Source organism: Lithobates pipiens, unplaced genomic scaffold, assembly GCF_037356315.1.
Source record: "Lithobates pipiens isolate NorthernLeopardFrog02 unplaced genomic scaffold, aLitPip1_a1.2 Scaffold_16, whole genome shotgun sequence".
In the NCBI taxonomy this organism is placed as follows: Eukaryota; Metazoa; Chordata; class Amphibia; order Anura; family Ranidae; genus Lithobates; species Lithobates pipiens.
In genome coordinates, this window is record NW_027507748.1 from 13,002,022 (window position 1) to 13,026,561 (window position 24,540).

The 24,540-nt window shown below is 45.8% G+C and overlaps 1 protein-coding gene across 2 annotated transcripts in view; it reads right to left on the reverse strand.

Annotated features, from left to right (window-relative positions):
* Positions 1 to 24,540, reverse strand: part of TBX15 (T-box transcription factor 15) — a 160,856-nt gene that overhangs the window by 6,545 nt on the left and 129,771 nt on the right. For both annotated transcript variants that reach the window (XM_077479580.1, XM_077479579.1), the window contains exon 7: positions 5,781 to 5,878. In XM_077479580.1, coding sequence (XP_077335706.1) covers positions 5,781 to 5,878 — 98 coding nt within the window. The remainder of the gene's footprint in view (positions 1 to 5,780; positions 5,879 to 24,540) is intronic.

Sequence of the window (24,540 nt, forward strand, 5' to 3'; positions counted from 1 at the left end):
AGTCACCCCCAGCTGTGCCTGGCATCATGTGTGCCCAGCTTCTGGCCAAGAGGTCATAAAGCTCTCCATACCGGCCTGGCAGGTGCGGGTACATGTGACCCTCAGTGGTTCTCCGCTATCACATCTATTAAACATATTCTGAACATTGAATTAATGACTCCGCGGTCATCCGTCCAACTGACCAGAAAGTTCACTGGCTACTTTATTCCGCGAGATGAGTAGAAAAACAAAGAGAGAGAGAGAGGAAAGAAGACTAACAGCTGCTCTCCTGTACCGTGTTCCTGCTCTGGGTATCATGCTGAGCAGCGGCCAGTAGAAAACGTATAATATTATTTTTCGTAATAAAATGCCTTTTTTCAACCACAAGCACTACACATAAGAGAAGACATACATGCAGGGCTAGGACAAGGGGTGGGCAGAAGGGACGGCTGCCCTGGTCTCAAGGTATTCTAGGGTTGGGGGCACTGTAACTTCCTTCTACTATCACAGGAGTAGTGACCTACTATCACAGGAGTAGTGTCCCCTTCCAGCTCTGGAGTAGCTACTCCAGAGCTGGAAGCGGCTATGAGAGGAGAGAGCTGGGAGGAGGTGCGGGCTGTGCTCTCTCTCCCCCTCCTCCTCATAGGCTCCCACATAATTTGGCATCTTTGGGCACTGGATGATCCTCGTCATACACGGGTCTCGTACAACACTTGATAGACCTTCAGATACTCAGAAGAGTCATTCGTGAAGGTTGTCGTGAGCCGGTAACAGCTGGGCAAACATTTACTTAGCAGATGAAGAATAAAAATTGGGCCTTAGTGCTATTTTTATAATTAGGTCAGCAACATGGTCTCAAGGTATTCTAGGGTTGGGGGTGCCGTAAGTTCCTTCTACTATCACAGGAGTAGTGACCACAGCATCACTACTTCTGTCAGCCCAGAGTTGGAAGTGGTAGTAGGAGAGGAGGAGAGAGCCGGGAGAAGGTGCAGGCTGTGCTCTTTCTCTCTCCCCCTCCTCCTCATAGGCTCCCACATAATTTGGCATCTTTGGGCACTGGATGATCCTCGTCAGACAAGGGTCTCGTACAACATTTGATAGACCTTCAGATACTCAGAAGAGATTCATTCATGGAGGTCGTCGTGAACCGGTAACAGCTGGGCAAACATTTACTTAGCAGGTGAACAATAAAAATTGGGCCTTAGTGCTATTGTTAAAATTAGGTCAGCAAGATGGTCTCAAGGTATTCTAGGGTTGGGGGCACAATAAGTTCCTTCTACTATCAAAGGAGAAGTGACCGCAGCATCACTACTTCTGTCAGCCCAGAGCTGGAGGCGGTATTAGAAGAGGAGGAGAGAGCTGGAAGGAGGTGCGGGCTGTGTTCTCTCTCTCTCCCCCCCCCCTCTTCATAGGCTCCCACATCATTTGGCATCTTTGCTCTGTATGATCCTTGTCATACACATGTCTCGTAGAACACTTGGTAGACCTTCAGATACTCAGAAGAGTCATTCGTGAAGGTTGTCGTGAGCCGGTAACAGCTGGGCAAACATTTACTTAGCAGGTAAACAATAAAAATTGGGCCTTAGTGCTATTGTTATAATTAGGTCAGCAACATGGTCTCAAGGTATTCTAGGGTTGGGGGTACCGTAAGTTCCTTCTACTATCACAGGAGTAGTGACCACGGAATCACTACTTCTGTCAGCCCAGAGTTGGAAGTGGTACTAAGAGAGGAGGAGAGAGCTGGGAGGAGGTGCGGGCTGTGCTCTCTCTCTCTCCCCCTCCTCCTCATAGGCTCCCATATCACTTGCCATCTTTGCTCTGGACACTAGATGATCCTTGTCATACATGGGTCTCGTAGAAAACTTGATAGACCTTCAGATACTCAGAAGAGTCATTCGTGAAGGTTGTTGTGAGCTGGTAACAGCTGGGCAAACATTTACTTAGCAGATGAAGAATAAAAATTGGGCCTTAGTGCTATTGTTATAATTAGGTCAGCAACATGGTCTCAAGGTATTCTAGGGTTGGGGGCGCCATAAGTTCCTTCTACTATCACAGGAGTAGTGACCACAGCATCACTACTTCTGTCAGCCCAGAGTTGGAAGTGGTACTAGGAGAGGAGGAGAGAGCCGGGAGGAGGTGCGGGCTGTGCTCTCTCTCTCTCTCTCCCCCTCCTCCTCATAGGCTCCCACATAATTTGGCATCTCTGGGCACTGGATGATCCTCGTCATACACAGGTCTCGTACAACACTTGATAGACCTTCAGATACTCAGAAGAGTCATTCGTGAAGGTTGTCGTGAGCCGGTAACAGCTGGGCAAACATTTACTTAGCAGGTAAACAATAAAAATTGGGCCTTAGTGCTATTGTTAAAATTAGGTCAGCAAGATGGTCTCAAGGTATTCTAGGGTTGGGGGCACCGTAAGTTCCTTCTACTATCACAGGAGTAGTGACCACGGCATCACTACTTCTGTCAGCCCAGAGCTGGAAGCGGTACTAGGAGAGGAGGAGAGAGCTGGGAGGAGGTGCGGGCTGTGCTCTCTCTCCCTCCTCCTCATAGGCTCCCATATCACTTGCCATCTTTGCTCTGGACACTAGATGATCCTTGTCATACACGGGTCTGGTAGAACACTTGGTAGACCTTCAGATACTCAGAAGAGTCATTCATGGAGGTCGTCTTGAGCCGGTAACAGCTGGGCAAACTTTTACTTAGCAGGTGAACAATAAAAAATTGGGCCTTAGTGCTATTGTTATAATTAGGTCAGCAATATTCGGAGAGGGATTTATGATTCCAAGAATAGATGACCACGGGAGGCTATTTTCGGAGAAACATCAGAACTTGTCCTTGTCAAAGGTTACCAGACGTTTCCCCTGACATGACCCAACCCGGGCAAAGCTCGAAACGCTTGTGGCTTGTGTAGGCATGTGCCACTCGATTCGACTACAAATCGAAAATTCGGTTGAAATTTTTTGTTATTCGGGTGTATGCGAATATCCGGATCACAATAGTAACGAATTTCAACAAATCCGAAATAAATTATACATTTTTCAAATTCAAAAATGATTTTGAATTTGAAATGGAAACATGTCGCAATAAATACAGTAAGATATAAAAGTGAAAAAAGATGACGATTCCTACTTGGCTGCTTTATAGAATAGAACAGAATAAAACTGAATAGAATAGAATTGAAAAGATAAGGAAAAAAAGAGAAAAGAATAGAATAGAATTGAAAAAAATAAAAAAAGGCTACTTTATAGAATAGAACAGAATAAAAAAATAGAATAGAATGGAAAAGATAGAAAAAATAAATAAAATAGAATTGAAAAATTGAATAGTTATAACAGAATAGAATAAAATAGAGCCTATATACTCCAAAATTTGTATTTCAAAATTCGAATCCATTTGAAAAATAATGAATATATTTTCCAATTTCGAATTAATCAGAACGAATTAAGAAAACAAATCATATCAACCTTAAGAATATATATATATATATATATATATATATATATATATATATATATATATATATATATAATTATTTTTTGCTAAAGAAACTAAAAAATACTGAAAATTAAAAACAAAAAAAAAAAAACATTCTTCTTAGCTTTGGTTTTAAAATTGAGCAAATAAGTAATTTTTTCAATCGTCACTCATGTGCGCTGAAGAGGCTGCAATGATGGGGACTAAAAGGCGGCACCAATGGGCACAAATGAAACGGCATTGATGGGCACTGATGAAGAGGCACGGATGAGGCTGCACTGATGGGGACTGATAGGTGGCACTGATGAGGTAGCACTAATTGGCATTAATGAAGAGCCACGGATGAGGCTGCACTGATGGGGACTGATAGGTTCACTGATGAGGCAGCACTAACTGGCACTAATGAAGAGGCCTGAATGAGGCTGCACTGATGGGGACTGATAGGTGGCACTGATGAGGCAGCACTAATTGGCACTAATGAAGAGGCGCGAATGAGGCTGCACTGATGGGGACTGATAGGTGGCACTGATGAGGAAGCACTAATTGGCACTAATGAAGAGGCACAGGTGAGGCTGCACTGATGGGCACTGATGCAGCGACACTAATTGGCACTGATGAGACAGCACCAAATGGCACTAATTAGGCTTCACTGATAGGGGCTGATAGGTGGCAATGTTGAGGCTGCACTGATAGGGAATGATAGGCGGCATTGATGGACACTAATTGGCACTAATGAAACAGCACCGTTGGGCACTGATGAGGCTGCAAGGATGGGTAGCACTGATGAGGCAGCACTAATTGGCACTAATGAAGAGGCACTGAAGAGGCTTCACTGATGGGGACTGAAAGGTGGCACTGATGGGCACTGATGCGGAGACACTAATTGGCATTGATGAGAGGGCACCAATAAGGCTGCACTGATGGGGTGCCACTAATGAGACAGTACTGATGAAGAGGCACTGATGCGGTGGCACTAATTGGCACTGATGAGAGGGCACTAATGAGGGTGGCACTAATTGCCACTGTTGGGGCTGCATTGATAATGAGGACACTCATGATCAGTGCCCTGATTATCAGTGTAAATGTCCCCTGTCATGCTTGGCAGTTACCGGCTCTCCCCCTGTGACAGCGCATGAGGAACGGAATGCCAATAACTGGCAAGTTTGTTTACATGTGATCAGCTGTGATTGGAGACAGCTGATCACATGGTAAAGGGCCGCTGTGATTGGACACAGAGACCACAGAGTATGCTGGAAACGCGCCCCCAGTGGGGGCACTGGGGGGCATGGTTCTGGGACGATGTCCATGGACGCCCCCCCTCAAAACTGGACGACCAAGCTTTAGCCTTCTTTCGGCTATAGCGAGGTCAAGAAGTGGTTAATTATGGAGGTAGTCGCACACCATTCCACGCAGTCAACAGATAAAAGCAGCCTCAGCTCGCTCCATCCAAGCCACGCCCCCAATGTATTAATTATGAAGGCATTAATCATGATTAAGCCCCAGAGAAGGTCAAAATGTGTTGGGGGGCGTGGCTTAGATGGAGCAAGCTGCTTTTATCTGACTGTATGCCCGGTAATGGTGTGCGGCCGCCGGAATATCTTCTCATCTGTGCAGTGTGCCTTGAGTCAGGATGGACCCATGCCCAGCCATGCCCAGCCTGCACCCTCACGGCGGCAGCTTCCACCTCACAGGATTCTGGTCCCCTGAGCGGGGGGGGGGGCCCTTAGCAATATTCGGTGCCTCATGGGAATGTTTCTCTTTGCCATCAGGAATATGCCAGTACTCGCTCCTACAGCGTATAAACCTCTCACACCCCCTACCAGGATTCCACATATTAGATTTAAAGTGTAGTTTATGATAGTCACCGGTATCCCATGAATTTGGTAAATAGCGGTAATGAAAAACACAGCCGGCAAAAGTATTTTCTACCTCCCGACTCTGCTTTTAATATTTTCACCACAGCGAATAGAGGAACAAAATAAAGTGAGTTATTACAAAACGAAATCTCAGCTTGGTCAACCCCATTTTTTTTTTATTTTTTTTTTGCAAAGCGATTAATCTGATGCACTCCGCAGCCGGTCTCCTGCCAGGAATGATCATACAGCTCTGGATGTATAAAGGGAAAAAAAAAAAAATGCCATTCTCATCACCTCTCCAGCTTATTCCTATGAGCATTTTTTTTTTCATCTTTAACTGAAACCACCAGTCCAGAAAGGGCTCAGCTGTGGAGCAGATGAAGAAGTGGGGGGTGGGGGTTGGGGTGGTGGGGGGGGAGATTTCTCCAGACAAGTGTAATAGTCCTGTATGTGGCTGGGACCCACCTTGCTGCTTCTGCATGGTCGTAAAATCTTCAAAGGTAAGAGTGCGGACGGGTGGCCTCCAGAATGCGTACGTCTCCATGATGGCCTCCAGGCCCGTGCTGCAAAACGAGAAGACGATTAGGTAAATAAGAGACAGGATTCATTCACACAACACTCTATAAAAATACGGAGCAGATCAGCTTCTGACAAGGCTGTTCAAGAGGCCCTCAGGCTCCACTACGTAGACTTCCCAGGAGTTCAGGGATGACTGGCAGGGCCTTCTCCTCTAACCAGAACCTTTGGAAGACTCTAGCTCCGAAATCACTAGAAGATATTATGGGGTACCTATATTCAAGGGGCAAAGTCTAAACTTTCAGATTCGGAAATTCCTTGGTGGTATCTTCGTGTCAAAATGCCCACCTACCTAGACCATTACATGGGGATCTCATTGAACTTGGTGGATTCCCAAATTATTTCACATTAAAAAGGCAGATTCTGAGCCACTAAGTAGACTTGCCAAAACCTTTGAAGACTCTAGATCCCAAATCATTAGATATTATGGGACCTTGCAGCCCGATCATTCCGATTTAGAACTCCATGGTGCCATTGTTGCATCCAAATGCCAATCTGCCTTGACCATTACATGAAAGTCTCGTTCAACGTGATGGATGTCCAAGTTATTTCATATCAAAATGGTCCTTTAGCCTGTGAGCACCCACATTTAATGGCCACTACTATTTGGGTAGAGCACCAAGAAATACAAGCGTTGGCGCTAGATCAGATTTTATGAATGCTGTATTTAAAAAAAAAGTAGAATGGAGTAAATCTTGTTGACTAGGCTGTAAGGCAGCTTCTGAGCTACTAGGTAGACTTCCAAGAGTTTGAGGATGACTGGCAGGGCCTTCTCCTCTAACCAGAACCTTTGGAAGATTCTAGCTCCGAAATCACTAGAAGATATTATGGGGTACCTATATTCAAGGGGCAAAGTCTAAACTTTCAGATTCGGAAATTCCTTGGTGCTATCTTCGTGTCCAAATGCCCACCTACCTAGACCAGTACATGGGGATCTCATTGAACTTGGTGGATTCCCAAATTATTTCACATTAAAAAGGCAGATTCTGAGCCACTAAGTAGACTTGCCAAGAGCTCAAGGAATACCGGCAGGACAGTCTCCTCCAACCAAAACCTTCGAAGACTCTAGATCCCAAATCATTCGATATTATGGGGCACTGTATTCATGGGGCAGCCCGATCATTCAGATTTAGAACTCCATGGTGCCATTGTTGCATCCAAATGCCAATTTGCCTTGACCATTACATGAAAGTCTCGTCCAACGTGATGGATGTCCAAGTTATTTCATATCAAAATGGTCATTCAGCCTGTTGTGAGCACCCACATTTAATGGTCACTACTATTTGGGTAGAGCACCAAGAAATACAAGCGTTGGCGCTAGATCAGATTTTATGAATGTTGTATTTAAAAAAAAAAAAGTAGAATGGAGTAAATCTTGTTGACTAGGCTGTAAGGCAGCTTCTGAGCTACTAGGTAGACTTCCAAGAGTTTGAGGATGACTGGCAGGGCCTTCTCCTCTAACCAGAACCTTTGGAAGACTCTAGCTCTGAAATCACTAGAAGATATTAATGGGGTACCTATATTCAAGGGGCAAAGTCTAAACTTTCAGATTCGGAAATTCCTTGGTGCTATCTTCGTGTCCAAATGCCCACCTACCTAGACCAGTACATGGGGATCTCATTGAACTTGGTGGATTCCCAAATTATTTCACATTAAAAAGGCAGATTCTGAGCCACTAAGTAGACTTGCCAAGAGCTCAAGGAATACCGGCAGGACAGTCTCCTCCAACCAAAACCTTCGAAGACTCTAGATCCCAAATCATTCGATATTATGGGGCACTGTATTCATGGGGCAGCCCGATCATTCAGATTTAGAACTCCATGGTGCCATTGTTGCATCCAAATGCCAATTTGCCTTGACCATTACATGAAAGTCTCGTCCAACGTGATGGATGTCCAAGTTATTTCATATCAAAATGGTCATTCAGCCTGTTGTGAGCACCCACATTTAATGGTCACTACTATTTGGGTAGAGCACCAAGAAATACAAGCGTTGGCGCTAGATCAGATTTTATGAATGTTGTATTTAAAAAAAAAAAAGTAGAATGGAGTAAATCTTGTTGACTAGGCTGTAAGGCAGCTTCTGAGCTACTAGGTAGACTTCCAAGAGTTTGAGGATGACTGGCAGGGCCTTCTCCTCTAACCAGAACCTTTGGAAGACTCTAGCTCTGAAATCACTAGAAGATATTAATGGGGTACCTATATTCAAGGGGCAAAGTCTAAACTTTCAGATTCGGAAATTCCTTGGTGCTATCTTCGTGTCCAAATGCCCACCTACCTAGACCATTACATGGGGATCTCATTGAACTTGGTGGATTCCCAAATTATTTCACATTAAAAAGGCAGATTCTGAGCCACTAAGTAGACTTGCCAAGAGCTCAAGGAATACCGGTAGGACAGTCTCCTCCAACCAGAACCTTCGAAGACTCTAGATCCCAAATCATTCGATATTATGGGGCACTGTATTCATGGGGCAGCCCGATCATTCAGATTTAGAACTCCATGGTGCCATTGTTGCATCCAAATGCCAATCTGCCTTGACCATTACATGAAAGTCTCGTTCAATGTGATGGATGTCCAAGTTATTTCATATCAAAATGGTCATTCAGCCTGTTGTGAGCACCCACATTTAATGGTCACTATTTGGGTAGAGCACCAAGAAATACAAGCGTTGGCGCTAGATCAGATTTTATGAATGTTGTATTAAGTAGAATGGAGTAAATCTTGTTGACTAGGCTGTAAGGCAGTTTCTGAGCTACTAGGTAGACTTCCAAGAGTTTGAAGATGACTGGCATGGCCCTCTCCTCCAACCAGAATCTTGGAAGACCCTAGATCCAATATTGCTAGAGGATATCATGAGGCTTGGTATTTGAGGTCTAGCCCAATCTTTCAGATTCAGAATTCCATGGTGATATCTCTAGGCCCTAACGACAATCTGCCTAAACCTTGGATGAGGGGCTCGTTTAACGTGGTGGATTTCCAAGTTATTTGCCATCGTGGTGGTTACTCAGTCTGTGAGCAGCCACATTTAGGTGCGTCAGTTTTGGGGTAAAGTGGCAAGAATTATGGGCAGCAGCACTGGATTCAAAATGAGCAATGCTGTATTTAAGAAAGAAGAATGGCATAAATCCAGTTGACCAGACTGGAAACCAGCTTCTCAAAGTCAAGGCCAGAGGTTGACGGACTTTTGGAAGGCAATGTCTATGGTTATTTGTATTAGTACCAGAAAAACACATTGATACAAATGATTGGATAATATCAGCCCTAAAGAAATGCATGGGCTTTTATGCATACCCATAATGCCCGTTTTTGGATACAGTCAGCTTTTGATACCCGAATCCCTCACAAGATATGTTGAGGCAGTACAGCCAGAATGGTAGAGCAGCTGAAGTACCTGTAGGCTTGGCCCACCCCCCAACCTTATCCATTGGTATTTTAATGTGATGGACAGCATCAACGGCCGACAGGCAGGATCGGAAAGTGGAAGTAGGTGGAGCCAAGCTCAACCTTTATATGAGAATTTTATATTTACATAGAACCTCAGTTGTCTCCACCGCGGACTTCCATGTTTAAAGTTACATTGTTTCTTTTTACAACACTGAAGCTGATAATGTGATCATGTGAAGTCAGGCCGCCCACCTGCTTAGCACCCATCTTAAAAGATGTCATCAAGTGCATTGGTAAGGTCCATCTGTGACTGTGGTGGGACATTAACTCTGTGTTCTCTGTACAGCACTGCGGTATATGTCAGAGCTATATAAATGTATAATAATAATAATAGTGTGTGACTATGGGGGACCTTAAAGTGTACATTTTTTTTAATTAAAAATCTTGCAAACATAATAAAAAAACATATTTACATAATAAATAAAACACATATATATATATATATACATATACCGTATTTATCGGCGTATAACACGCACTTTTTTCCCCTTAAAAGCAGGGGAAAATCGTGGGTGCGTGTTATACGCCGATCCCCCGAAATTCTGAGCCTCTGGGCGGCTTTCAGCCGCCTTCGGCTCTTCAAGGCCGCCTTCGGCCATTATCGGCGGCTTTCGGCCATCTTCGGCCATTCTCGGCAACTTACGGCCATCTTCGGCCATTCTCGGCAACTTTCGGTCATCTTCGGCCATTCTCGGCAACTTACGGCCACCTTCGGCCGTTCTCGGCAGCTTTCGGCCGCCTTCAGCTCTTCTCAGCAGCTTTCGGCCGCCTTCGGCCGTTCTCGGCAGCTTTCGGCTCTTCTCGGCGGCCGAAAGCTGGCGAGAAGAGCCGAAGGCGCCGGAGGCCCGCCGAGAACTACCGCACGCCGCCGAGATACACATCCGGCTCTGTATCTCGGCGGCGGCATTTTAAAAAAAATAAAAAACAAATAGCAAATAAAATAGACAAGGCTGCAATGGGGGACAAGACTGCATAAGGCTGCAATGGTGGACAAGGCTGCATAAGGCTGCAATGGTGGACAAGGCTGCATAAGGCTGCAATGGTGGACAAGGCTGCATAAGGCTGCAATGGTGGACAAGGCTGCATAAGGCTGCAATGGTGGACAAGGCTGCATAAGGCTGCAATGGTGGACAAGGCTGCATAAGGCTGCAATGGTGGACAAGGCTGCATAAGGCTGCAATGGTGGACAAGGCTGCATAAGGCTGCAATGGTGGACAAGGCTGCATAAGGCTGCAATGGTGGACAAGGCTGCAATGGTGGACAAGGCTGCAATGGTGGACAAGGCTGCAGATGACACTGATGGGCATATAAATGTACGTTTTTTTTTTCCCCCTTAAACTTCCCTCCTAAAAGTTTTTTTCCTTAAAATTCCCTCCTAAACTTGGGGTGCGTGTTATACGCCGGCACGTGTTATACGCTGATAAATACGATTATATATATATATATATAAACAAAAATAGCATAGCAAAAACATAAAGAAAACTAAATATACCAACCTAATCAAAGCCATAACCTCCACCTAAAAATTCCTAAGGCTAAGAAACCATTACACATGTAACCCATGCATGCTGCCTTTTTCCAAAAATATTAAAATCTAGGGGACGTGAAAGGACAGACAGAAAGCCGCACACCCAGAAACAGACAAACAGCAGCTACGGAGACCTGACATTCCTCCACGCCTTTGTCCAGGCCCCCGGCTGCCACCTGTCCTTCCCAAGACCCCGAATCTTCCCAACCTCACCCAGAATGTCCTGCACCACCACTTCGACGGGAAGGACTTTTTTCCGAATGGAGACCTGACACCGTGCATTCCATGTGCAGAAACGGACTACTAAGCTAACTAGAAAAGGTGTCTCAAAATCGAAACCCTGATGTGTCTCAAAGGCCTCGTATGACCACTTCGCATAACTCAAGCAGGAAAGGAAAGGGATACCCAGAGCCCCATCCACCTGCTTGTAGACTTCTATATTGAAGGGGCACTGAAGCAAGAAGTGGTCTATTGTCTCCTCCACCCCACCACATTCCACTCTTGGACAACCACGGTTCTCCGCAGAGTGATTCTTCAGGTTGTCCTTTACATAGAGTCTGCCATGAAACGATCCAGGCCAAATCCCGAAACTTTAAAGGGATTCTCTCTAGATTGAGCAAACACGGACCCTCCCTCATAACATGGCCTGGGCAATCCCTCAAGGCCAGTGGCTCTCTAAAGGCAGATTCAATAACCCTCCTCTTCAGGTCCTTCCTAGGAAGAGACTTGATTTCCTCCGCCATCATTGCCACTGCCGAAGCATTTTCAGACACAGGGGGCAACATAAGCCAGGAGCTCACCATGTCGGTCCCTCAGGCTTTTCACTGGCCCACCATTCTCCCAGCTTCACAGAAAAGGCCTAAACCAGGACTGAAAACCCACCCTGGTGGTTCCTAAAAGCATGCTAGCAAAATTATGTTTCAAAAACATAAGAGAAAAAAAAAAACGCTGGGTTGACCATACCTAGGCCACCCATCTGCCTGGGAAGGTAAGTTACAGATCTCTTAACAAGATCCAGTTTGTTCCCCCATAACAGTTAGAAGAAACAGCTGTAGATTCTTGCATAGAGAGACACTGGCAAAACACAGACAAAGCTGACATACAGAAATACCGGGATCAGGTGCGTTTTAATCAGGTCAATCCTTTCCCTGTAAGAGAGTTTCCAATCCTTCCAGGTGGCAACCTTGGCATCAGCATCTTGTAGTCTGCTTTCCCAATTTGCGAGGCCATAATCGTCGAGACCAAACTTGATGCCTAAAACTTTCATTTCCTGTTTGGGCTCTGGGAAGACATCCTGAAGCTCGAAGCCATCACCTTCCTCCCCCATCCAAAAAACGTTGCTTTTATCCTGATTGATCTTTGAGCCAGATGCCTCAGCATACTGCTCCATCACTAAGACCGCCTCCTCTGTCCCAGAGATGAAAACAGACACATCATCATCATAGGCCACGATTCTCAGAGGAGGCTCACCAGGAATGCCCAAAGGCACTCCACACAACAGTCCGCTCACTAACCTCCAGATGAAGGAATCAATTGTGAACGCGTATAACAGAGGACCCAAAGGATACCCCTGACGCACACCCGAGCCAACCTCAAAGGGCCATCCGATCCAACCATTCACAAGTATGAAGCTTTCAGACCCTCTATACAAGGTCTTCAATCGATAAAGCCCCCCTACAGGCCATACTTGCCAAGAAGCAGCCATAGGTACTCATGATTGACTTGATCAAAAGCTTTAGCCTGATCCAATGCCAGCAAGTACTTTCTCCAGCCTGCAGCGCTGCACTGCTCCAAGGCCTCCTGAACCGAACAGTGCTGGTAGCTGGAAAGTAGATCGCCCACTACAGATGACAAACACCAGAAAAAGATTTTTGCCAGTATCTTCCTACCAACATTGAGAAGGCTAATGGGCCTCCAATTCTCAATTTTTGAGGGATCCTTACCCTTTGACAGAAGAATCATTGAAAATTGTCACATGGACGGAGAGACCGAACCCTCTCTCAGACAGCCATTAAAACCTCCAAATATGGGGCCAGAGTAACCTTAAAGTGCTTATAAAACTCGGTTGTCAATCCATCTGGCCCAGGTGACTTCTTAATGGCAAGCTTATCAATAGCCTTAACCACCTCATCTGCTGTGATGTCCTCTGTCAAATTTGGAGTGAGAACTGCCATTTCCCAGTCCTGGAATAGAATCCAGAAAACTTGATATGCCTGCTGGATCAAGGTCCCTCCCAGACCATCCAAAGAGCTCCAAGGAGGTTAGCATAATATGACCTGGTGGTTTCCAGGATCCCCAACTTGGACTTCGTCAAGGAACCCATACTGTCAACCAGGCCTACAACTGACTTCACTGCTCTACCTTGTTTGCAATTCTGGTAAGGGTCGGGCGAGTGATATTTTCCATAATCCCTTTCCAGAACCAGAGGCATGCTGGTCATATTGACACTCCTTGAGAAATAGTTTAACCTCAGAGATCATCCCCGGATCCCCACACAAGCCTATCAAGCTTCCTCCGCAGACACTGGTAGGTGACATACTTATCAAGATGTTTATTTCTTCCTATGGCCTTGTAAGCTTCCACCACTCTGACCTACTGCTGCAAAAGTCCAAAAAATTGATACCTGTGCCACTTCCTTACCCCCCATCCATACTTTTGCCGTTGCTCTGGCATCCACCCTCTGGCTGGTATTTGCACAGGCCCTCTCCTTCATCTGTTGAAATCTCTCTTTCATTCTCATATTTTTCTCTAAACGCACTGCTGCTTTCCTTTAGAGAACCGACCAGATTCTCATGCTTCTTCAATGCCTCCTCCAGAGACTTTAGCTTGGAGTCTTCCCCCCTACTGCTCCCAGACTTACTGTGCAGGGATTTCTTTTTCCTAAAATCCGCTTTTAGGACAGCAAGTTTCTGTTCCTCCTTGGTAAAATGGCGAAGTCTATTCACCACTTTATCCTGGATTGCTGCTAAGGACTCCCCTTGCATGGGGACACTCCCAGGACCCATTGCAGCTTGAGCACATGGTGTAGGCCTCAGTGCCTCTGGGAGCCTCCACCTTCGTCTTCCCCAACATGGTTCATGCATTCCTGGGAAAAGCCTGCAGGGAAGGACCCAGGATTGCTACTTCTCTCAACTGAGATCCCAGCAGAGTGAGCTAACAGCACCTTGCAAAAACAGCACCACCTGGTGTAGAAGCTCCTCTGGTACAGAGACTGATGTGACTGGCTCAGTGTTCTCTGTACAACAATGTAGTCAGTATATGTCAGAGCTATATAAATGTACACGAATAATAGTGTGTGACTATGGGGGGTATTAAAGTGTAAGCTCCTCTGATGCTGATGTATCTGCCTCAGTGTTCTCTGTACCACACTGCAGCTATATAAATGTATAATAATGATAGTGTGTGAAGGGGGAGGGGCGCATTAGAGTGTAAGCTCCTCTGGTACAGAGACTGATGTGGCTGACTCAGTGTTCTCTGTACAGCACTGTGGAATATGTCAGAGCTATAGAATTAGACGAATTCTAAAAATCTAGACACAGCATTTTTAAACAATGGAAATTACTATCAGCATGTCCTAGTTTCCTATAAGGAGGTTTAGGAAGGTTCTGGGTGCTCAGTAGACTTTGTCCGTATTTTGGGCTTGATGACTCAGTAAACCCTCTGACAGGTCTGGCTGTCTCCCGCCGCTTGTTCGCTTTAGGAGCTGGTAATTCTATCTGACATGTGCCTTTCTTTCTTGCCTCCAGACATCATGCAAGGACCGACCTTACATACTTGGGCTGGTGTTGAACACAAATGAAAACCAAATCACGGCAATTTGAGGCTCTGCTCCATGAATCTCTCTACATTTGGATCTGTTTATACAAAGTTTTGTACTTTTAATAGGTATGAAAATTTTGATGTATCTTTTCATCTTTCTTTTCCCCTCGTCTTAGGGCTCCACATTTTTAATATTGGGCCATAAATCAAACTGCTACAGTGGATGGAAAATGGAACAGCATGTCTTGCATATCTGCATAATGGGATCCACATGGCCTCTCCTCTGACCGCCATGTCACCACTATAAAGACGGGTAAAGTTAGAAACATCACGGGGGAAGGTGAGGGATACCATACCATGGCCCAGCTACCGCCGTTTCTGATAAACGCAATTAGGCCATTTGCTAATTCAAGAGGTAGATCTGATGTTGGACTCCGAAGGTTCACTCTTTAATGGTTCTAACTAGAGCTGCAACTAACGATTCATTTGTCTGTCGACTAATCTATCGATTATTTTTTCGATTAGTCAACGACTATCCGATTATTTTTTTTATTTTTTAATGAATCTAGTGTTTTTTTTTTTTGATTAGCTAATTAATCCTTTGGATAACCTTGAGAGTATTGTATGGGCATTGCAGAGTATTGTATGGGCATTGCATTGTATGGGCAGAGTATTGTATGGGCAAAGTATTGTATGGGCAATGCATTGTATGGGCAGAGCATTGTATGGGCATTGCATAGCATTGCATGGGCATTGCAGAGTATTGCATGGGCATGGGCAGAGTATTGCATGGGCATTGCAGAGTATTGCATCGGGCTGGGTATGGAGGGATGGCTGCTTCCATCCGACCTCTCCCCTCCACTGCACAGATCAGTACAGAGAGGGGGGAGAGAAACCGGCGTCATGTCATGACGCCGGTTTGTTTACAAGTGATCGCTCCGTCGGAGCGATCACATTGTAAACGCCTGGGTGTAGAAAGATGGCCGCCGCTTCGGAGCTAGGCCGAAGCCGCGCCCTCTCCTAAGGCCGAGACCGCGGAGCGCTCCGCGAATCGCGGCATGTGCGCTCGGATCACGGATCGGTGATGATCCGTTGCACCCCTAGGGACGGCGTCATGGAGGGGGGGGAAAGAGAGAGGGGGGACGGCGGCACGGAGGGGGAGAAGAGAGGGGGACGGCGGCACGGAGGGCAGCGGTAGATACCAAGCACTGCCACCACTGTGACACATCGACGTATTTTGTTAGTCGACGTAGTCGATTACGTCGACGCGTCGTGGCAGCTCTAGTTCTAACGAGGAAGCTGCAGAGAACTTTAATACATTTTGTGCCTCGGCCCCTAATCATTGATCGTATAACGATGGGTCATACAAGTTACGATCCAACCCATTATTGAAAAAAACTGGAAAAAATACAGACAATACATTTTTTTTAGGCCTTTCTTTAGGACTCAAGGGTTTCCTTGAGCAGCTGCTGTAGAAACTTCAACAGGATGCACCAGTGTGTCCCAATAATTGAGATCTCCCGGTGTGCAGAATAAACACATGTGTGCAAAACAGCTCTATGCACACTTAAGCCCTGAAGAAGGGGGATGCTGTAAACTCTGAAACGCGTTGGTTGTCATTTTTTTTTTCCCAGTGATATCGTTTAAAGATTGGATCATCATGCCTATCCAGTCATATAACTCAACGCTTAAAGTGGTTCTGCACCTAAAAAAAAAATATTAAAAGCCAGCAGCTACTAATATTGCAGCTGCTGACTTTTAATAAAATCACACTTACCTGTCCCAGGGTCCAGCGATGTTGGCGGCAGATGACGAGCGATCGCTCGTCTCGCTACTGCCCCCGCCGCCATCCTCTGTCAGGGAATCGGGAAGTGAAGCATGGCGGCTTCACTGCCCGGTTCCCTACTGCGCATGCGCGAGTCGCGCTGCGCGTCTCTTCAGATCCCCCGCTGTGTCCTGGGAACTGTGTGTTTCCCAGAACACAATGGGGGGGGGGGGGCGGGGCGTCTGCGGGGGTCTGCGGCGGTCTGCCCGGAAGTGGGTGCAGATACCTGGATTATCCAGGTAACTGCACCCCCGTCCCCCCTGAAAGGTGCCGATTGTGGCGCCGGAGGGGGGGAGGGATCAGATTAGCAGAACTTCCCCTTTAGGGTGAAGAACCGCTTTAAAGAGGAAGTAAACTCTCCCACTCTGATGCTTCTTTTCATTTAGTCCATTATAATAAGTAATTATCAGACTATAGCCACTGTAATCCAGCCCAAATCGCATATTACTTACTGTTTAAAGAAACTTTAAAAAAAAAACTTGTTTCCAGGGGTTAGGCAGCGCTATCTTAAGTCCACAGTTTAGTGTATTTCCGCCCTTACATTGAGCACTTCCTCTACTGTTAACCAAGCCTCCTTCTTAATCCAACGTTTCTATGGCAACCCTGCTTCCCTGTTCATAGCTTACTTGTTTATTTGCTAGTATTTACTTGTGCCGATTGTCTAATGTTTGCCTTTGTCAGACTTATCAGCTTCAGCTGATAAGACTGCAGTGATGGCCAAGTTTAGACTGTATGTGAGGTCACATGGTCACATGGTGTGTAGGAGGAAGCTCTAAGTGATTAGCAGAGTTCAGTGTTGTGCCGTAGGAAGTCCTGATAACAGATAGATAAGACATAGAGAGTGTGCCGTAAATCAGGGGAGATCTGGGCATGCTCAGTGACTTCGTTCTACAGAACAATAAGGATTACAACAATACTAAGCAAGTAAGGAGATCTCTACAAGCAGTGTTCATTGGGGTTTTTTATGCTGATTTACATGGGACAAAGTTGTGGGGGGGGAGGGGTTTACAACCACCTGGATAAGAGGGGCAGCGGGGGTGGCATATAGAGGGAATGATGCCCTTGCATTTTCCTCCTGCAGTCGCTGAAAGCAAGCTCCTCCTCCTCTCCTTCTAGCAGTGGCTGCAGGAGGGCAACAAAGGGGCATTGGTTCCTCTATATATACACTGCTGTCGGTATTTTTTTTTATTTTTATTTTTTTATTTTATTTTTTTACCATTTTATTTATTTATTTATTTATTTATTTTTTAGGAGCCCCCTTTGGTGAGATATCAGGGGTCAAAGCAGACCCCTGATGTTTCACCTTTGAGACAGAGAAAGGAAATTGAGGACAAAGCCCTCAATCTCCATCTCTGCAGCCTCAGCAGCACAGAATGAACGGACAGGAATAGCTTTGTACAGAGGCTTCCCGTTCATTCACAAACCGAAGCATAGTAAGCACAGTTTACTATATTTTAGTTATGAATGGACACATGAGCAATCAGTACCAATCACTCTCTGTGTCCATTCAGAAAATGAAAGGGCCGTTTAATGACATATTTATCGGCCCTTTCACCCACTCACCCTCCTTACACATCCCCCGTAGAGGAGCACAAAGTGGCCTGGGGGCAGCAGGACACGTGTACACTGGAACTGGAGGAGTGCCGGGGCAACATAGATTGGAACCGATGCCCTGCATTTTCCTAATGCAGCCGCTAAATAGGAGAAATAGGAGGGGAAGCAGGCCTCAGCGGCTAAAGGAGGAAAATGGGGGGGGGGGGGGGAGGCATTGGTTCCTCTATATGCCGCCCCTGCCCCCTCTCCTACTGACAAGGGAGCTGCACGGGCCCCCTAGAGCATCGGGCCAGGTTGCACGTGCAACACCTATAGTTGCACTCCTGCCTTGGGACAGAACCTTGTACATCCAAAAGACCCAAAGAACCAAAGACAAGCAAAGAAACATCAGTATCTCTTAGAAGAGGAGATAAGGACCAGTTTTGAGTGTGATAAGGTAATAAGAATGAAGGATATTCAAAAGAAGATGGATGAAGGCCAAACTGGGGTGAAGAAGATTAAACATCCGATTGAATGGACCTAATGGAAGTCCAGTTGGAATAGCATAGGATCAAGAGATGCAGAGAGTATCGGGTTGAGGACCAGGAAGAATTTTCTTCCCTAGTAGAGCAAATTGGATTATGCTTTATAGTTGATCTTTGTATGCCTATGAATCAGCTATGGGTTTTAGGTTCTGAAGAAGCAAGGTTTTTTAATTAATTGATTTGTGTCTTTGGATTGAACCCAATGGACATGTGACTTTTTTTTTTTTAAACCAAAGGCTCAATGTCTAGATGCAGGTTCATATCCTGAAGATCCATTCAAGCGAAGATGGATGAAGGTCCATATCTTGAAGATCCGTTCAAGAGAAGACAGGTTAAGGTCCATATCTTGAAGATCATTCAAGAGAAGATGGATGAAGGTCCATATCCTGAAGGTCCATTCGAGAGGAGATGGATTAAAATTCATATCCTGAAGGTCCATTTAAGAGAAGATGGATGAAGGTCCATATCCTGAAGGTCCATTCGAGAGGAGATGGATTAAAATTAATATCCTGAAGGTCCATTTAAAGGGGTTGTAAAGGTTCGTTTTTTATTTTCTACATAGGTTCCTCTAAGCTAGTGCATTGTTGGTTCACTTACATTTTCCTTCGATTTCCCTTCTAAATGTTTTTTTTCTTTGTCTGAATATCTCACTTCCTGTTTCTCCTCAGTAAACTTCTCACCATCATCCGAGCTGGTGGTTAGTCAGCCAGAACAGCTTACTGAACAGCTTACTGAGGAGGAACAGGAAGTGAGAAATTCAGACAATGAAAACAAAAAAAAAAAACATTTATAAGGGAAATCGAAGGAAAAGGTAAGTGAACCAACAATGCACTAGCTTAGAGGAACCTATTTAGAAAATAAAAAACGAACCTTTACAACCCCTTTAAGAGAAGATGGATGTAGGTACATATCCCGAAGGTCCATTTGAGAAAAGACGGATGAAGGTCCATATCCTGAACGTCCAATCGAGAGAAGATGGATTAAGGTCCATATCCTTAAGGTCTATTCAAGAGAAGATGGATGAAGGTCCATATCCTGAAGGTCCATTCGAGAGGAGATGGATTAAAATTCATATCCTGAAGGTCCATTTAAGAGAAGATGGATGTAGGTACATATCCCGAAGGTCCATTTGAGAAAAGACGGATGAAGGTCCATATCCTGAACGTCCAATCGAGAGAAGACGGATTAAGGTCCATATCCTTAAGGTCCATTCAAGAGAAGACGGATGAAGGTCCATATCTTGAAGGTCCATTCAAGAGAAGACAGATGAAGGTCTATAGCCTGAAACTCCATTCAAGAGAATATGGATAAAAGTCCATATCCTGAAGGTCTATTCAAGAGAAGATGGATGAAGGTCCATATCCTGAAGGTCCATTCGAGAGGAGATGGATTAAAATTCATACCCTGAAGGTCCATTTAAGAGAAGATGGATGTAGGTACATATCCCGAAGGTCCATTTGAGAAAAGACGGATGAAGGTCCATATCCTGAACGTCCAATCGAGAGAAGATGGATTAAGGTCCATATCCTTAAGGTCCATTCAAGAGAAGACGGATGAAGGTCCATATCTTGAAGGTCCATTTAAGAGAAGACAGATGAAGGTCCATAGCCTGAAACTCCATTCAAGAGAATATGGATAAAAGTCCATATCCTGAAGGTCTATTCAAGAGAAGATGGATGAAGGTCCATATCCTGAAGGTCCATTCGAGAGGAGATGGATTAAAATTCATATCCTGAAGGTCCATTTAAGAGAAGATGGATGTAGGTACATATCCCGAAGGTCCATTTGAGAAAAGACGGATGAAGGTCCATATCCTGAACGTCCAATCGAGAGAAGACGGATTAAGGTCCATATCCTTAAGGTCCATTCAAGAGAAGACGGATGAAGGTCCATATCTTGAAGGTCCATTTAAGAGAAGACAGATGAAGGTCCATAGCCTGAAACTCCATTCAAGAGAATATGGATAAAAGTCCATATCCTGAAGGTCTATTCAAGAGAAGGTGGATTAAAATCCATATCTTGAAGGCCCTGACATTGTTCAGACATGGCTACATATAGTTTTTTTTTGTAAATCAGACCCTCAAAATATTACATTTTTGGGAGAACAGGATTGTTGCTTTTATTTCTACGCACTTATTAGAACCTTACAGCTGCTATGGGGTTCTCTACCGCAGGCTGGTGATTTATTTCAGTTGACTAACAAAACTTATAAGATAAGCTTATTCTTTTAGATTGAGGGGGGAAAAAAAATTGTAGAGAATGTTATAAATTGGGTTAGGTTTTGCAAACACTTCCTGAGCTCTTTTTTTTTGCGGTGTTGGTGATATCCTTCTACACGTGAAGCCCACACTGCCTTTTGCGCGGTATCCTAATCTTCCCATAAGAAGACGTGTATTGTTCGGCGTCTGTCCATATTCCTCGACTCTTCAGATTTATTGAGAGGCCTTAGGGCACAGCAATCTCATTTAATGCTCCCAGTATTTATAGACCAGACGGCTCTCCTCCAACGACCGTTTGAGACGTTATTTTCGGAGCGCTGCAGCCAATTAAAGTCGAATTTTATAGTCTGCCTGTCCTGTGCCGTGTACTCTGGCTCCCATCTCATGGAAAAAGGAGAAATTTAAACTGACAGGTGCTCTTTAACCTTTTCTTGTCTTTCTTTGTATTTGTAGCAGCTGAACAAGAGAGAGCAGTATTACTGGAAACAATTTGTAGCTGTTTGGTACAATGTTTTCTGGCCGTTTATCGAGCGATTCTTTGAAGACAAATAATCTATGGCAGTGGCTGTGAACCTACGAGGTAGAGGAGGGCCTCAACTGCGGCCCTTGGCATCACAATTTGTTTAGCATAATTAATCCTAAAGAAGACTGTCTGTGGAAATCCCAGGAGAGATGGTCAGTGACTGTGGACATGCTACAGGTGTGGTTGGAGCAGAACATACTACAATAGACTGCTAGAGACCACTGCCTTTATAGTCCCTTTACAAATTAATGGTTCCACAAGTGGTGGCCTGTCCATATTGGGGCGCAAGGACGCCGCCCCCCTAATCCATGCGTCCGGCCTCTAATCTACATGCAGGGCGTCTGTGCATGGATTCTAATCGGCTTCAAAAAGGGTGGGCTCAGGGGGCGCAGAGCACTGCGCCCGAGTCCACCCACTTGTGTGACAATAGCAAATTAATATCCGCTATTGTCTTCCTGATTCTCCCCCTGGCCAATCAGGAAGCGGGTCCTGAAACCCAACTGGCCGAGAGGAGAAGCGACCGTGTTGGCCACCGAGGAGGAAGCTGTTGAGGAGGAGATTTAGGTGAATCCGTTGAGGAGGAGGACAAGCAGGAAGGATCTGAAGCTGCCCACCCCCTACATGGGGTAAGTGGTGGATGGACAGATGAGCGAGCAACAGGAGGGGGTTGCGCCAGGGGACCCCCCCCCCAAAAACGGAGCACCAGCCATTACTGGGTTCCACTACTAACTGTTGAGGTCTAACGGCTGCACAACAACCACCAATGGACAACTTGTGGCCCTTGAACTGCAGATTGGGCATTGGGGATCTATGGTAATAATGAAGTAGACCTAGCACCTAATAGCCAGTAATATGCACTCCCACAGAGATCACATTATCCCAACCCCCCCGCTCTCCCTTCCTCTGATAATGTCTTCCTCTATTTTTCTCTTTAGAAGCAAGGCACCAACTGTGTTCGGCCATCATCCAGGGTCTACATCTACTTCCTGAACCAGGGCTGGACTGGGACAGAAATTTGGCCCTGGACTTCATCCAGACCGGCCCACTTACATTTTGAGTGCCCCATCAGCACTCCCTTACGTCAGAGTGTCCCATCACCAGCCCCCTTACATCAGATTGTCTCATCAGCACTCCCTTACGTCAGAGTGTCCTATGAGCAGCCCCCTTACATCAGATTGTCTCATCAGCACTCCCTTACGTCAGAGTGTCCCATCACCAGCCCCCCTACATCAGATTGTCTCATCAGCACTCCCTTACGTCAGAGTGTCCTATGAGCAGCCCCCTTATATCAGAGTGTCCCATCAGCACCCCCTTACATTAGAGTGTCCCATCAGCACCCCCTTACATCAGAGTGTCCCATCACCAGCCCCCTTACATCAGAGTGGCCCACTGAGCCATCGGCCCACCGGGAAACTCCCGGTAGTCCCAATGGCCAGTACATGCCTGGATCTATGGTAATAATGAAGTAGACCTAGCACCTAGTAGCCAGTAATATGCACTCCCACAGAGATCACATTATCCCACCCCCCGCTCCCTTCCTCTGATAATGCCTTCCTCTATTTTTCTCTTTAGAAGCAAGGCACCAACTGTGTTCGGCCATCATCCAGGGTCTACATCTACTTCCTGAACCAAGGCTGGACTGGGACAGAAATTTGGCCCTGGACTTCATCTAGACCGGCCCACTTACATTTTGAGTGCCCCATCAGCACTCCCTTACGTCAGAGTGTCCCATCACCAGCCCCCTTACATCAGATTGTCTCATCAGCACTCCCTTACGTCAGAGTGTCCTATGGGCAGCCCCCTTATATCACAGTGTCCCATCAGCACCCCCTTACATTAGAGTGTCCCATCAGCACTCCCTTACGTCAGAGTGTCCTATGAGTAGCCCCCTTACATCACAGTGTCCCATCAGCACCCCCTTACATTAGAGTGTCCCATCAGCACCCCCTTACATCAGAGTGTCCCAACACCAGCCCCCTTACATCAGAGTGGCCCACTGAGCCATCGGCCCACCGGGAAACTCCCGGTAGTCCCAATGGCCAGTACATGCCTGTCCCGAACTGAGATGCCAGCTTAGAGATGACGCAATCATGTAAATCCTGGTGCCTGTGCAGTTCTTGGCTCACAATTTTTTGTGGCGACTTGCTAGAAGGTTACAATGTTTAATTCTGATCACAGGAGAATGAGGAAATGCTTAAATGATGTCATCATCTCCGCTTAGACAATTTCATTGAAAGGAGCTTAAAGAGGGATTCCACCAAAAAAAAATATTAAAAGCCAGCAGCTATAAATACTACAGCTGCTGACTTTTAATAAATGGACACACACCTGTCCTGGGTTCCAGCGATGCCGGCAGCCGAGGCCGATCGATCGCTCGGCTCTCGGCTGCTGCAGTCACCATTCTAGGTGAGGGAATCAGGAAGTGAAGCGAATCGGCTTCACTTCCCGGTTCCCTACTGTGCATGCACGAGCCGCGCCGCGCAATAGGAAATCTCCGCGCTGTCACTGGGACCCGTGTGTGTCCCAGCAGACAGCGCGGCAGGGCAGGAAATGGCGTAGACTCCCACGGGAGTCTATGCCCGGAAGTGGGTGAAAATACCTGTCTTTGACAGGTATCTCCACCCCCCTCCCCCCTGAAAGGTGTCAATTGTGACACCGGAGGGGGGGAGGGATCCGATCAGCGGAGGTTCCACTTTAGGGTGGAATCCCGCTTTAAGGTTAGCTTTTTAATGATACAAGGTGGAATTGTTTTCTAAAAAGTAATATCAAACTTTAAAGCAAACACAACAGAAAGATGTATGCGGGTGTTCACAAGAAATGGAGCCCCCAATTGCCTGGACTTTTCAACAGCTTCTTGAGTCAACTGAGAGTGACAAAATGTGGAGCGCCTTGATATGCAAATGTGGATCAAGGTTGGAAAATGGTGGACCAACAAATCCGGACTTATTGTCTTAAGCCCACCATTCCTTTACATTGCCTTCAACTAGTATTACAGACCACCATCTAGCCATCCACGTTCATTATCCTTACCCATGGCAGCTCCCAATTGCCATATATAAGACCTAAAAAGAAGGGTAGTGAATAACTTTGTTTCTTGCAAACACTGCCGCTCTTAAATGTGAACAATACTTTGATGGACTAAGTACAGGTCTGAAAGATCTCAACTTACGTCAGTTTACAATTACAGTGCGCTTTTCTTCCATAGAACCCAACTAGGGAAACCGCAAATTGTTCATCTCAGCTAAAATAACCTTTCTAACCAGGCATGGGC